The 15,652-nt window shown below is 35.7% G+C and overlaps 2 protein-coding genes and 1 long non-coding RNA gene across 4 annotated transcripts; 1 reads left to right on the forward strand and 2 right to left on the reverse strand.

Moving 5' to 3' along the window:
* Window positions 1-1,550: 1,550 nt before the first annotated feature.
* Window positions 1,551-3,305, reverse strand: LOC112777529 (membrane-associated kinase regulator 5). The gene is made up of 2 exons (XM_025821916.3): window positions 1,938-3,305; window positions 1,551-1,850 (listed from the first exon to the last, which is right to left on the reverse strand). The coding sequence occupies exons 1-2, from the start codon at window positions 2,746-2,748 to the stop codon at window positions 1,771-1,773; spliced, it is 891 nt and encodes a 296-aa protein (XP_025677701.1). The 5' UTR covers window positions 2,749-3,305; the 3' UTR covers window positions 1,551-1,770.
* An 8,016-nt stretch (window positions 3,306-11,321) lies between these two features.
* Window positions 11,322-12,573, reverse strand: LOC112776492 (uncharacterized). Its single transcript, XR_003190005.3, has 3 exons — window positions 12,067-12,573; window positions 11,641-11,764; window positions 11,322-11,506 (listed from the first exon to the last, which is right to left on the reverse strand). It is a non-coding gene; the product is annotated as an uncharacterized lncRNA (long non-coding RNA).
* Window positions 12,574-12,915: 342 nt separating this feature from the next.
* On the forward strand, window positions 12,916-14,687 carry LOC112780125 (reticulon-like protein B1). 2 transcript variants are annotated; one of them, XM_025824465.3, is made up of 5 exons: window positions 12,916-13,469; window positions 13,549-13,729; window positions 13,810-13,951; window positions 14,037-14,106; window positions 14,194-14,687. In XM_025824465.3, exons 1-5 carry the CDS (start codon window positions 13,259-13,261, stop codon window positions 14,352-14,354), a joined length of 765 nt encoding a protein of 254 aa, XP_025680250.1. In that variant the 5' UTR covers window positions 12,916-13,258; the 3' UTR covers window positions 14,355-14,687. The 2 variants fall into 2 exon arrangements, with proteins under 2 accessions (XP_025680250.1, XP_072084007.1); XM_072227906.1 differs by having other exon boundaries at window positions 13,088-13,469; window positions 13,807-13,951.
* Window positions 14,688-15,652: the final 965 nt, after the last annotated feature.

Consider the following 15,652-nt stretch of genomic DNA (forward strand, 5'->3'; position numbering starts at 1 on the left):
TTAATCAATATAATGATTTTAGATTTGAATTCACAGAACAGGGAAATAAAAAGTTATTGCTGCTGAAGATATCCTATCTTATTCATAATTTTTTGTTTGATCGAATTGGATTAATCTAATAATAATAATAATAATAATTGAATACTAGCAAATAATTTTATCAGGATCTTTAATGCTCCACCTTGTGTGTTGAATTTTTTACTTTAAAAAAAAAAGTTTTATCAGGATAAAAAAATATAATAAAAATTTCCTTTTTCTATATATCTATTCTTCCACATCAAGGTAACTAATTCTAGTTACGTACTAATACATAGATGAAACGTGGTTAAATTAATTTTGGATCCTACACTCGTCATTTCTTAAATTTTATATCTCATCTAATAATAAAAATTAAATAATTAAATCAATTCAATTATAATAAGAATAAGTGAGGATCGGAAACACAGAAAATCTAAAGGTCTTGGAAGACAAAAATTGTGTTGGATCGATGTTTATGATACAGTGTATGTTCAATGGGTGCATTGCATTGCATAGCACGTAGATTTTCTGATCCTCAATCTTTAAGAGAACCTACACCTTATGTTAGTTGTATCCTCTAATAATAGCTTATGATAGATAACTAACACTAGGTTAAATATCATAATATAAGTTGGTGCAAAGAACCTAGCTTTGGTATTTGCATTGTCTCTTGTGCGCGCGCTGACTTGTCGTAAGTGATAAGCATTCCTTTTCTTCTGGAGAATTCAACTTTTGTTAATTATAAGTAAGTAGATAATGGAGTTCATTTTAAAGGAATATGAAGAGTACTGACTGGACTGGAGTAGTTAGGTACGTTGTTTGCAAATGCTGGGGAGTAGTTAGCTAGTCTTGGTTCTGCTATTTCGTCATACATGGAAAACAAAATCACCTAACCAACCACACCACGCAATATTCAGAAGCATTGATGAATCCAATTCCTTTGCAGTTGTTGCATGATGCAAGCCCAAATGCAATGCTGCTTCTATATATTATTTTATTACCACCTCAGTCTCTGGTGCTAACTAGTAAATCTACTTTAATTTTCCATTACAAAAGCAAGGGCTACTATTTCTAGCTACTGCATGCCCCTCTCCTATCTGTTCTCATCTGATCAAATTAAAGTTTTTCAGAAGCCACTCTCTGCCAATATATGAGGTCACTTGGATTATATATGTATCTGATGCACCAACCATCTCACACCCATGCCATGCCTACCCTCTATAATTTCTCTACAATCCCATCATTAATTTAACAGTAACTTCTACAACCTGCTATCAGTCCATTATTTGAATACAAATGCCATACGCATTCATTATTGGGAGTTGCGACTCACTCAGGGACCCAAAAACTGACATAATAAGTATTTATACACAAACAGCAGTGTTGTTCTCCTCCATGATTTTATATTTAATATAACTCAAATCAATGGAATTTAGGTTGCTTTGAATATTTTGAATTTGATAGCTATGTAATCCAAAGATCTCCATGACGGAGTAGCAACATCAAGCATGGCACAAAGTGAGAATCTGACATGAGAGATAAAATTAGATTCTTTTTATCATGGCCCATCAATGTGTACATTGACCAACAGAAAGAAAGACCCTAATATCACACTAAACCTTAATCTCATTCTTTCTTTACAAAACCACCATCTTTGGTTTCTAAGTAGCTGCTACTTTTTCTTTTTCTTTCTTACCATTAATTACAATCTTGTAGGGTTCTCTTTTCCTGGCAGATCTCAATTTTCAAAATTTAAAGAGCGTGTTTGTCTTCAAAGGAGTTCCTCATCCAAGGCACCGACCTTTCTTCAACACAATCAGCGTTTGAAGAATCTGAAAAACAAAGCCAGTAAAAAACCATAATTAGCTTAAGTAAACCAATCATTAATTAATTAAGGAAATTAAAGTCCAATTAAGTACCTCGGGAGTTAAAGGACCTCTTGCAATGAAGGATGGCGCCTTGGATCCCATCATGCTGCAGCAGTAGAGTATCATCACTCCTGCTGGCCAGAGAACCGACTCCGACCAACGCCGCCGGCGATGACCTGCTCTTCCCCAGATGCCTAGAAACACCTCTCATCCCCGCCGGAAAACTACTGTGTCTTGCATTTCCTGAAGAAACAGAGGCCACCGTAGGCGACGCCGTGGTGTCACCATAGTTCCTGGAAACTCTGACATAGAAAGGCCTTATGAGCTTCAAGTATTTCTGCAATGATTCCTTTGAAAATCTGTGTGTTTTGGGTTGCTCGGTTCCAAGTTTGGCTCCAGAGCTTCTTGTGCTGTTGACTCTGCTGAGTGTTGGAGTAGAAGAACAGCTATGGAAGTCTTGTACATGGAGCTTGAGCGCGAAAACCTTACTAGTACTGTGGAGCCTTCCGCTAGAGTGTGGTGGATTGTCCTCTGTTTTTTGCATTGTGTTGGTGCGTTTCCTGAAGGTGAAGATTCTGAAGCTGGGAGCGGATTTAAGGAGAGCAATGGGGGATTGGGGCTTTGAAATAGGCTCGATTGGGAGCACCTTTCGCTTGGAGATGGAGGGAACATCATCAGTGTCGTGTTTGGTCTGTTTTGGTGTTTGCATGTCATGGAGGGTGAGCTCCAAGTCGAAGAAGGAGTCTTCTTCGTCGTCGTCGGATTCAATGTCGGTTTCAACCACAAGATGAGGTTGTGCTGTTGTTGTGGTCATTGGACTGGGGTTGTTCCTCCAGAACTTGAGGAAGTTCAGAGAGTCCATGGAAGAACAGAGAGAGAGAGAGAGAGAGTACTCAACTGTTTCGAGCTTAGGGTGGGTTTTATAGGGAGGGATGTTGGGTGATGGTTGAATCAGAGAGACTAGAGAGCATTGAATGTGCTGCCTGCTTGGGGAATCAGAGAGACCAGTCTCCCTTTTGCTTTTTAGACACTCATCACACGCTGCTTCTTTTTCTTTTTATTATTTTTAACTCTTCCCTTAATGCCTCACTCGCTTTTTTTTCCTTATATTTTTATACTATTTAGTCATTAAATCATGTTTATTCAAGTGCTTTATTAGTAATATAAGAAAAATAACTATAAATTTCAGGTAACTACATTTAACTGTCCTTTCAATAGTAGTTGGTAACACATGTAAAAAGAGTGAGAAAGGAGAAAAATAAAAAAGTAGTGCGAGTCTTGCACTACATTTGTAGAAGATGATGCAAGGATGCTGACGGGAAACTTCCAAAAAGGGTAGAGAGGTGGTAGTAAGTAGTATTGTAGTAACAAAAGGAAAAGATAAAAGAAAAAAAAGAAAAAAAAAAAAAAGAGAAAAGACGGGTTAATGAAAAGAGAAGAATCATAAAAAAGAGCGCAAAGGTCTCCCTGCTGCTTTTTAACCTTTCCTTTTCTTCTTTCTTTACAGAGAGACCTATTGGCTATTTAGAAATTAAAAAAGAAGCTGAAATATGAGTCAGAAAATTAGACCAATTTTATAAAAAAATGTGACTTTTATTTCTACGTTTACAAAATCTTAAAAACAAACATGGAAAATAAAAACACAAATGGAACGGTCCTTAAACTTCTTTCTTTACAAGGAAAAAAGGCAAAGGGTAAAAAAGGTTCAAAGCTGGGGTCACGCATGTCCTGTTGCTTTTAGGACCCCAATCTTAATAGTCTTACACCCCACCCTCCTAACTCCTAAGTTTTGAAGAGGTCCAAGTCTTTGTTTTGTGGTTTGAATGAGCACGATGGTCCAAAGTCTTTTTGCTACAAAAGGTTTGACTTGTTATCTTGGTTTGGATAGTCTTGCACTCTTCCTTATCACTTTTATTTTATGCATTACAAAACTGCTTCCATAAAGTGTGACTCTGTGTGAGTATAAAATTTGAGGGAAAATGTGAGTCCATGAATAAGAATTTTCAGTCTATTCTTGTTGGAATCCAATCCAAGGTATTCTTTTTCACTGTTGAATCAAATGTTTACAATAAGATAAGAAGTTATAGCTATTAGTGAAAATGTAATTTCTATTACTCGCATCATGATTTAATGTAGACCTTACTAAAATAGGGTATTAATTAATGCATGACCAGAAAATCTAAGTAATTAGCCAGTATCATTCGAATTCTGGCATAATTAAACAATGTGAATACTTTGACTAAATTGGTTTAGTTTCGCGTCCAAATCAATGATTCTGCTCATTGAAGTCAGTCAATTCAACAATATTGTGCGTAAGAAAGTAAAACTCCCTTGCTGATTTTACTGAATGCAACACAATTTGATGTCCCTGATTAAGTTAACCACACCTCCTATTTCTAGCACATTTCTTAAACAATTTGCACATCCCAGCTAATGAAAGCAACATTCCGAGGCCTACTATAAACCCTTTTATGCCATGCAATATTACCATAGCTTGCATAACTTCTTACGATTGTAGTCTACTATACTAATAGTCCAGTATTCGAGTAGTTTTCAGGAATTACATAGGTTTAGACCCGTATCTAGTTGTGGAAGGTGTTATTAGCTGTGAATAACAGTTCAATAGAATAATCAGAATCAGCAGATACAAATAAAAAAAGAAAACAAAAAAGAAAAAAATGAAGACCTCTAAAAATTCTCTCATAATTATTATTAGAGAAATATAGGAAATAATTTGTAGTTTGCTAACATTAGTCAATTCTAAAATTTAAGTTTATAATTCAGAATTTAAAGTTAAGAGTTTATTATTTAAAATTTAGATTTAAAATAAATACAATTATTTTAAAAAAATTAACTGATATTGACTAAAAAAATTTAATTACTTAATTTTATTATTATTATAAAAAGTAATGAGATGTTTTCTTTATTTAATCTAAGAAAGTAAAAGGAGAAAAAAGGAATAATCATATGCAAAGAATCAAGAAGTAATATTTTGATCAAAGTTCTGAAAATCGAATCAATGATTGAACTACTATTTTAAAAACTGATTCACTAGTTCAATTTTTTAATCGGTTCAATCATAATTTAACTGGAATAATTGAATTATAAAAAAATATATAAAATAATAAATAAATACACAAAAATTATAAATACTAATAATTAAATTATATTCTTATTATTATATTAATTAGAATGTTAAATTATATTACTATTATGTTATAACTATAATCATTTGATTAATATATTTTGGCATTTTATAGTTTTTAAATTCAAACTAAATTTATTAAGAATTAAAAAATTTTAGTCTCTTCAAAGTTTTTTTTTCTTTTAACCACAATGTATCTTTTAACATATTTTTATTTTAGGTTTTATGTATTATAATTTATCTATATTAGTATTTTAAATACATGTCTATCTTATGATTAAAAAAAAATAAATTACATAAATCTTAAAAAAAATTTCATAATAAGAAAAAAATTTATTGGACCCAAATGACTAACCTCTCTCAAGAGATATTAAATTAAATAAAATAAATCTTAGAAAAACAATCTTAATAAAAAGAGAACTACCCTATTTTGCTTCCATAGTAGATATCCCAGCTTCCATCCACGGCTAATTTTTTTTATATTGGAAGAGTGTGTGAGTTGTGCTTGGATATTATGTATACAGGTGTTAGACACAGGTGTAGGACAGAAAAAAATCGGACCGTCCGAATTTTTTGTTAAAAAATTCGTTGATCATAAATTGGACCATCCGATTAGTTTGTTTTTTTTTTTTTATTTGAAATGAAATCGGACCCTCCATTTACACTTTTTGTTTTTTTTTTTAATTTTTAAAAACTGAAAGCAGACCTTCCGTTAACAATTTTTGTCTTTTTTTAATTTTTCCTTTAAAAGAAAACGGACCCACCGTTTTTTTTATTTTATCAAAAATCAAAACGGACCGTCCGCGTTTTATTAAAAAAATATTTTTTTGTAGATCTTCTTTAATCGGACAATCCGAATTCCTTGATCTAAATCTCTCGGTTCGATTTCAGCCTCCTGACACCACATCCTATTCTCCATAATGCTGTATCATCCTATACCTTCCTCCATATTAAAAATAAAAAGCGTCCATCCACGCTTCTCTCTTTTGTATTCTGTATTTATTTGTTATTTTCTAAAAAAAAAAAAAAACTACCCTATTTTGCTGCTGCAGTACTACCGTGTTGTGCAGTTCTTTGAATCTCAAGTTCCTTACTTGTTTGTTATCATAGTCAGTTTTCATGCCTTTGAAAATGGATCCTAATATCAATTCCAATTTCCTTAATAAATTTAGATTTAGCCAAGTTCCCATTATTCCCAATGTAGAGTAACAGTGCACTGATCTTGTAAATGGGTTGGAAACCATGAACTATGGATCAACGAATGACCCTTTTGATTTCTTCTTCCATCTGATCAAAACAATGCTCAAAATCCTACTTTTTTCATTGTCACTATCAGAACCCTTGCTCCTCTTGCTTTTCATTTTTTTATTTTTGCTATTTTTTTAAATGAGAAAATCGAATGGGTTCGAGTTCGATCCGATCGACCAATTCCCTACCATTTTCTCGATTCACAAACGTTTTTAATTTGACGATTTTGCATTGCGGATCGAATTGTATTGTTAGACGATTCTCGGTCTGATCGGTCTAATCCGATGCGATCGAATTTCCAAACATTAATGTTGAAATATCAAATGGAAAAAGTTATTTAAAAGAAAAGAACTAAATTTTTTTTCTGGATGTGAACCTGAAGTGAATAACCTAGTGACCTACAGATAAATAGAGTAAAAGCTGCAGCAGTATGTAACTTGGGAAAATGCTGATATTATGCATTGTAGTGGAATATTGCTATTGTGTGGTCGTTATCCATCTTGTATTCCTTGTTAAAGCATTTTTCTTTCCGATCAATCGATGACAATGGAAAATCACCAACAGAGTATTACCAGTTTCTTCACACACACGGCATTCTCATCAAACAAGCTACGACATACATCTTAACCAAGCCCTCTTTCTTTTATTTCTTTTCTTTTCATAATGTTTGAAAAGCAGAGTACTCTTTAGCTCGTAAAGTTTTTATTTTTTAAAAATAATTTATTTTTTTTTAAATAAAAAAGTTCAACACAATAAGGTAAAGTAAAAGAAAAGAAATAAAAATTCATAATGTTAAAAATAACAATCTCTAGTATTGCCATCAATAACCATAGGATTTGTAAAGGATCTGTTAATAATATCCACCACACTTAAACTTTGATTTTTGAAGATTCTATCAATTTTTTTCTAGCCAAATTGTCTAGATGATCGCAAAAAAACTAACCAACCACCGCTTCTGTTCCATCTTTTTCGTTGATATATCCGTTCAACTTTCATAGTGTTGAGCGTACCTAAAATAATTCATATCCTTCCAAGAGCAAACAACCAAGCACACCACACCTGCCAAGTGAGCTCACAACCAATGAACAAGTCAAAAGCACTTTCAATAGATTTATGACATAAAACACACATGTTATCATTTTGGCCAATAACACCTAATCTACACAGTCTTTCCCTTGTATTCATCTTACCAACCAGTGCAAATCAAGTAAACAACTCAACTCTTGGTGGGACAAATCCTCTCCAAATAGTACTAGTGAAACTATAGCTTGTGATATCCGTGGGAAGTACCTCTGCCTGCAATACCTACATAAAGGAATTAGTAGAACAAATACCTTTTTTTTTATCAAATTTTCAGATCACTCTGTCCTCTCTCTCAGTTATCAGTTTCACTGATTGCAGAACCGCATGAAGCTGGTTTAATAGTTCTACCTCCCATTGAAATAACTCTCGTCACCACTGGAAATTCCAAATCCACTCTAACACATCCCAGAACCCACAATCCCCTATGACAGATCCTTGAAGATTTGAGACCGAAAAAAGTCTTGGAAAAGTCACTTTCAGAACACCACAAGGTAACCAGCTATCCTCCCAGAAGCGGATTATCCTGCCATCCCCTAGTTCCATAGCCAAGCCTCTGATCATCTTCTCTCTCACTTGTGGCTCTCTGATTTGTAATTGACAAATATCCTTCTAAGGACCCTCTCTTGTAGGTACAAGCTGATCACAAATCATCTCAGAAGGATTCATGTTATTATAGGAACATACAATTTTCTTCTAAAGTGGACAATCCTCTTTCGAAAATCTCCACCACCACTTGAACAGGAGCGCTGTATTCCGAATTACTGCGTCACCAACTCCCAAACCTCCTGCCTTTTTGGGGCCTGTATAACTTCTCATTTCACTAGAGGCATCCCGTCCCTCCTGTCCTCCTTACTCCACAAAAAGCGTTTCTGTGAGGATATTATTTTGTCTGCTACTGCTTTCAGCATTTTATATAAGTTGAGATAGTAAATAGGCAGGCTATTAAGAACAGATTTAATGAAAACCAACTTACCTGCTTTATTCAGAGACTTGCTTTCCATAGACTTAGCTTTTCTTCTACCTTATCAATCACTGGTTTCCATGTCTTGACCACCCTCGAATTCGCCCCTAGAGAAATGCCAAGATATCTGACAGGTAAATACGCCTTTTTACATTCCAACTAATAATATTTAAATGATCACAATTCATAAAAATAAATTAAATAATTAGAATGTTTAATCATCCTACCTCACATTGATGGGTCCCTATCCCCAAGCTTCTTCTCTTGAACTTGCGCCACAAAACCATCATTCTTCTGTTGAGGTTGGTTCTTGGGGTTTGTTGTTGCACCGGCTTTATCAAGCTCCTTTTGTGCTCGAGAATCCATTGACAATGTTTCAATAGGTGAGTTTTGAAGCGAAATAGGACGCTGCCTTTTGTGCCCTGCTTGGAAAAAGGGAGTGCTCTGATCCTTGAAAGCCACCTGTGCTATTCCCAAAGAGCCAAGGGTGGATGGATAATTTTTCTTTTTCTTTGACCCCACCTTTACATTTGATGAGGACTTCACCTTTGCATTTGATGAGGATCCATCATGCATGTTAGTAGGCTCAAGAGAAAATTTTTTACTCACCAAGTTAGAGTATATTGCTACGTTCTCCTTGCCTTTTCTACTAACTGTAACCCATTCACCCTCTTTTGCATGAGTATCTTTATTCATGTGTGATTCTTGCAAATTATCATGTATAAGATCCGCTGCTCCATGCTTCTCCATAATTGGAATTGATTTGGTGTTAATTCCAAATTCAAAAGTTGAAATTTGATTTTTTATTGGGATTTGACTACCTTCCGTCATTTTCTTGTTATCCACCGAAAATAGTGACTGCAAATTTTGTTCTTTCACCGTGCTTTCTTGTTACGTGCCCAAAGCAGCTATATTTTTCTCAATGCCATTGTTGTTCTCTTTCAGACATTCTCTTGTTACGTGCCGAAAGCAACTACATTTTTCACAAATTAAATTCAAGTGCTCATATTTTATGTCATACATACGACCATCAACTTGAATTCTCTTTATGACTGGAAGTCCCAAGTTGATTTGCACACATGCTCTTGCATACTTTTTCCTCTCCGCGGACCTGGTGGCTAAGTCGATGTAGATCGGTTTTCCAACCGCTGACGCAATCATTTTCATGGCTTTCTCTTGACAGTAGATGTTTAAACCTGTGATCCTTATCCAAACCATGGTAGACCCAAATGTGTTTTCACAAGGTCTGAATGAAGAACTCCAAAGTTTAACCGCAACATAACTACCAGTAATCATCCACGGTCCTCCAAGGAGAACCTTTTCTCGATCCTCCAAGAGATCAAATTTGATTAAGAAATAGACATCTGGTACCTCATATCCTCCTTTGATTCTCCAGGCCTGTACGTGATCGCCGTATAGTTAAAATTTTTTCCAAGAACTTTGATCACAATGGCATCTTTGTAGGGCTCTGCCAATATCGCTTTTGCTTCTTCCGTGAACGTCACAGTTGGTATCTCCGAGTCACCTTACTTACCTAACTACTGTAACCATCTTATCCCTATCAAGAGAATCAGTAACCTCCAAAACTCTCGAAACACCAACAACTTTATCTCTAAACGATACCCTTTGACTTTAAGTTTTGTTACTGTCCCATTTAGTCCCCTCCTTTTTTCACCTGATGCATGCCCTTCCCCGCTCTCCCCTTATTGCTTCTGCCGGCATGGCCGGCTACGTCGCTATTTGCCACCTTCAAAGACTCATCAGACTCTCCCCCGCTCTCACCGCTCTCCACCAAGTCAAAACTTATAGTATGAGCATTTTTTCGTTTTCTTTCTCCTCTCTTTCATTATCACCTTCTCTTTCTCCACCTCTACTTTTTTTTTTCTTTTCCTCTTTTATTATCATCGTTACCATCATCATCATCTTCTTCCTCCTTCTTGTCTTCCTTTTTTTTCTTTTTATTTTCATAGTTTCTTCTGTTTCACACTCCCATAATTCTTATTGTTTTATTTTTTAAAAAAATAAAAAAAAATTATGTAACTTTTTATTTTACCTTTTTATTTATTTTTTGACAATAAACATAAAATAAAAAAATACGTCACTTTATAAATAAAAATATAAAAATTCTACACAAATAAAATAGAAAAAAAATAAAAAGAACAAAATAAACTGTAATATCAAATTAAAAACTTTAAAAATTTTAGTGTTAAAATTAAAAAAAATATTTTAAAATTATAAAATTTTATGGTAACAAATTTTAAAGGTTATTTTTCATGTGAAAGAAAAAATGTGTGTATGGTGTGCATATCTATGAGCAATTTTTGTTGGTTTAATTTTAAACTAACTTAATTAAACTTAGTTAATAAAAATAATTAAATGTATAACTAGATTCATTTGATAAAATAGAGTACACATTAGATAAAGAAAAAGTCTAGGGACCAAAAATTTTGTTAAATTCTGGCCAGCATGTAGCCAGCAATAAAAAGCAAGGTTGCGAGAACCGGACCGGTCATCAAACCGGTCAAGTGACTGGTTCAATAGTTTAATGGTTCAACCGTGGTTGAACCGTGATTGAACCGGTTTAATATATAGAGTGAAATTATAAAAAATTGAATACATAATTTTAAAAAGTTAAATTCAATAATTTTGAAATTAATAAAATTCAAAATTTAACAATTTCACAAAATGTACAATACATAATTTATCATTAAAAGGTCATAAACAACTTCAAATGACAATATTCAAAACGCACATAAATGACAAGGTATGACAAGGTAATTGCAGTAAGGTAACCATTGCTACTTAAATCTCTCCTTTAATAAACAAAAACTTCCATAGAAAGTTATATCACTTACGACTTTTCATCCCCAAATTTCCACCATTCAGGCTCATACCATGCCTTGCCCCTGAAAAGCAACCAAAATGATGCTTATAAGCTTAATCCAAAACTGGCAAGATTCAACTTGTATTTGGTTACATATTTAACATTTGGTGAAGGAGAACCAACAACAAACAGAAGCATAACCATAGGCAGGCAAGGGGCACGGATAACTTATCATGAAATAAAATATATGAAATCATAATTCACAAAGTACTCTTCTGATATCACTTCTCCAGATTTCATGCATCCAATATATGCCCCATCCTGACCGCGGCGGCGGTTAAGAAGGTCAATTAATCCCTCTGTTAGGCCAGTCAACATATAAAAAAATGTGTCAATAATTTCATATTGGAAAAAAAACAGTTAACTGCTTATCAAAAAAAAAAACACACACACACACTATATATAAGGAGATCAAAATATAAACACTCTTTACCCAGATCAATGTCAATACTGTCATCAACTTTCACATAAAAGTCAGCATCCCAGTTCTGAACTGCAGTACTAAAGAAGATTTTTGCTTTCTTAGGCAACTCTTCTTGAGCTTCCTCATGACCTTCCTGATATAATGAAAACAAATTATCAATCTCTACATTTAGCTTGTTTAACAATATCCAAAGGCAAGTAAGCATGTCAAGATAAATCAATATCAACAATATCTTTCACATAAAATTGTGTCTATAAATAAATGTCCCTCAAGGGATTACCCATTGTGCATCTATACTAAGTCAAGTGCATATTATATAATTCATTTCTTCCTGTTTGATAAAACCACCCACCACAGTAAAAAATATCAAACTAATTTGAATTTTAGCAAATTGTAACCAGTTTTTGGTGCCTATTTGAAAAAATTTTCACTTACAAGAATCAAGAAATCCTTTGTATGCAGGCATGCAACAGCTCCAGGGGAAGAGGAAGACGACGGACGCTCGAGGAAGAAACAGCGTGCCTGCGACTGGTGAGTCTGAGAGCGAACAGGGGTCGGTGCGACGAATGGCGCAGCGGCAATAGAGGCACAAGGCGGTGGTGGAGGCTAGGCTTGGGGGCAGGCTTCCCGGATTAGTAGATTAGGAGGAGGCGAGTAACGGCGAGGACGCGGTGTCGGCGACGACCAACGAGTAGGCGAGCTCGGCGACGACCAAGGAGGAGGCGAGCTCGGCAACGACGGTGGTGGTTGCGGTGGTCAACATCGTCGCTGCTGTGGCTGCTCGTTTGGTGGTGGTGGGCTGGTGGGTATGCGACTGCGAAGAGGCTGATGGCTGTGTGTGACTGGGTGGTGAACTGTGCTTGGGTGGTTTCTGCCTTCTGGAGCTTGGGGCCGTGGGTGATCTCTGGAAGGTGGAAACTGATTAGGGGATTTAGGGCTTCCTTTCGTTTAGGCGTTTTTTTTTTTTTTTTAAAAAGAGCCAAAACGATGCCGTTTAATCTTTTAACTTCCCTTCCAAAAACCGCAAAAAAAACCGGACGGTTCTCCCGGTTCACCGGTTAACCGCCGGTTCGACCGGTTTTTCCCCCGGTTTTTTGCCAGACGATTTCTGGCCTTACCCGGACCGGCTAGGTGATTGGTTCCCGGTTTTTCCGGTTGAACCGGCCGGTCCGGTTCGGTTTTCAGAACCATGATAAAAAGTGAGTCATTGGATGAAATCTCATATCAATCTCACACCATTAAAACTATCATTAATAGCTATTTGATGATTACATATCACAAAAGTTGCTGGCCCTAGCATTTTTCTTAGATAAACGTGGACGATACAATTAACAGGTTAAATTAAAACAAGGAAAGACATCTGAGTGATAATGAACAAACATGCACTATATAAGATTTTCACCATTCATTCGGAAAGAAAAATGAAATTAAATTACATTGCATTGAAGGATCGGTTACGTTATTCATTCTTAACCATAACTAAAGTCGGAACCTGAGGCTCCAAAGTCGCTATCCTTTTCTAGCTTCCTTCTGTTTCGCTCTTTTCAGTTTCACTTTGATCACCTTTTGGTTTGTGCATCTCATAATTCTCCAATCATAATAATAATAGTAATAATAATCCATATCGATGGGGGAATCATCGTTGATGCACAAGATCCATGACTCTTCATCGGCATCGTCGTCGTCTAGCTCAGAGGACGAGAAGAGGCCGGCGTTGGCACGCCAAGCCGCCACTGTGAAGGCAAAGGCGAAGGAGAAGGCGATCCATTACAAGGCGGAGGTTAACCGCCTCTTCGGCCGCGAACAGCCCGTCCACAAGGTCTTGGGAGCTGGAAAGGGTAACTGATGACTAACTCAGATCCGATCCTAATATTTTGATGGATTAGTTGTTGAACAAATTTGTTGTACGTGGTGCAGCGGCTGATATATTCCTATGGAGGAACAAGAGAAGCTCAGGGATGGTACTTGGTGCCGGCACCATGTTGTGGTTTTTCTTCGAGAGAATGGAGTACCACCTCATCACTTTCATTTGCCATTTCCTCATTGTATCTCTCGCAGCTCTTTTCTTGTGGTCCAATGCTTCTGTCTTTATACACAAGTATGTATATATATATGCCAATTCTTTCTCTTTCTTTCTTATAATGAACTCTATTTTAATTTCTTCAAATAATTAAGTAGGGCCCCCGTGCAAGTTCCACAAGTCGCAATCCCCGAGGATTGCCTTATTCACATAGTCAAAGCTCTGAGATTTGAAATTAACAGAGCCTTCCTTCTTCTCCGAGAAATTGGAACTGGCCGAGATATCAAAAAATTCCTTACCGTACGTAATTTATTCATTTCTCATTCAGATTAATTAATGCATTCTTCTATTCAAGCTTTCTCTATGCATGTCATATCCCATCCAGGTTGTTGGTATATTGTGGCTCATCTCACTTGTTGGGAGCTGCTTCAACTTCCTCACCTTGTTTTACTTATGTACGTTAATTATCGAGACACTCTTTTCACGCATTATTTGCTCCTACATATATATCGTCATTAATATTCTGAATGAATGATACACAGGCTTTCTATTACTGTTCACATTGCCACTGGTGTATGAGAAAAATGAAGACCAGATTGATGCACTAGCAGAGAAGGCAATGATTGAGATCAAGAAGCAATATGCGGTGCTAGATGCTAAGGTCTTGAGCCAGATACCAGTGGCCGGGTTCAAAAAGGATTAATTCATTACAATAAAAACATATATATTTCTTCTAAGTTTCTCTCACTTCATACTGTCTTCAGATCCCAAATTTCTTTTCAGGATTTATTTTCGGAGGATTGTCTTGGATTCATTCTGTATTAGTTATCTTATATAAATTAAATGTGAAGGTTAATTATATGACATGGCAACGGTACAATTAACCACCTAGCTAGCTAATAGCTAATAGCCTTTGCCCATGTAGGTAATGTAAGAGCATGTCATTATATATCCAGGATAACGAAATTCCTATTGTTTTTGTTTGTCTAAAGGGAGAGGAATAAAAATAAAATTAAAAGAAAAATTAATACTAGTAGCTGGTGCTCTATAATATATTTTAACTTGCCATGTTGTATGTTCGAGATAGATCTCGTTATCATTTCCTCCGTTTTCTTAATAACTCACATGATACCAGCCACTCTAAAGTAGCTCTCTTCTTAAAAATTGATTTTATCTATTTCATTCTTATATATAACATGAAAATGACAATAGTGGGAAGGTTATTCTACTAGAAGTCTCTGATATGGGTTGTGAGATAGATCGGAGACTTGCGAGATGAGACGATTGTCGGATAGTCTTGGAACAGTAGGGTGGTAATTGCAAAGATATTTCAACGCCTAAGTCAGAATGGATTTGAGAGGTATAAGGTGTGTGGGATGAGTGAGTACATCTAGCTCCCCTTTATATAATTTGTGATAATTATCTTATCTTTGTTTAGCTAAGATAAGAGATGAATTTGAATTTAAATATTAGATTAGGAAAGTTATTCATTCGTCTTTGGCCCGTGAAAATGACCCAATTTTAGAAATATCGAGTTTGGTAACCATTTTGAGAAATGACCCGAAGATCGAATCCGAAACAATTATCTATATTATTTTCGCGAGTAAACTATAATTTCTACTCACTAAAGTTAAAGACGCTGACATATCTACCCATAGAAAAAGGAAATTACTATTTGTACTCATGAAATATGGGTTCGCACAACAAAATTATCGAAACACTAAAAAATTACCTAAAATCCCTAAATTACTCTTATTTTCACCACCACTTTTCTAATCTCAAATCTCACCACCACGCCCTTCACCCAGCCACCTTTTTAACTCTAACCCTCTTCACCCAGCCACCACTTCCTTTCTCTCCAAAACTCACACACGGAGACATTACACACACACCCCCACCTGAGAAAGAAGAAGAGAAGAGGAGGGGGAGGGAGACCGCACTGACAACGTGGGGACTCGTCACCGCTATCGCATCATCGTCGCTATTGTTGAGGGAGCCCGA

The sequence above is a fragment of the Arachis hypogaea genome, chromosome 19, assembly GCF_003086295.3.
Source record: "Arachis hypogaea cultivar Tifrunner chromosome 19, arahy.Tifrunner.gnm2.J5K5, whole genome shotgun sequence".
In the NCBI taxonomy this organism is placed as follows: Eukaryota; Viridiplantae; Streptophyta; class Magnoliopsida; order Fabales; family Fabaceae; genus Arachis; species Arachis hypogaea.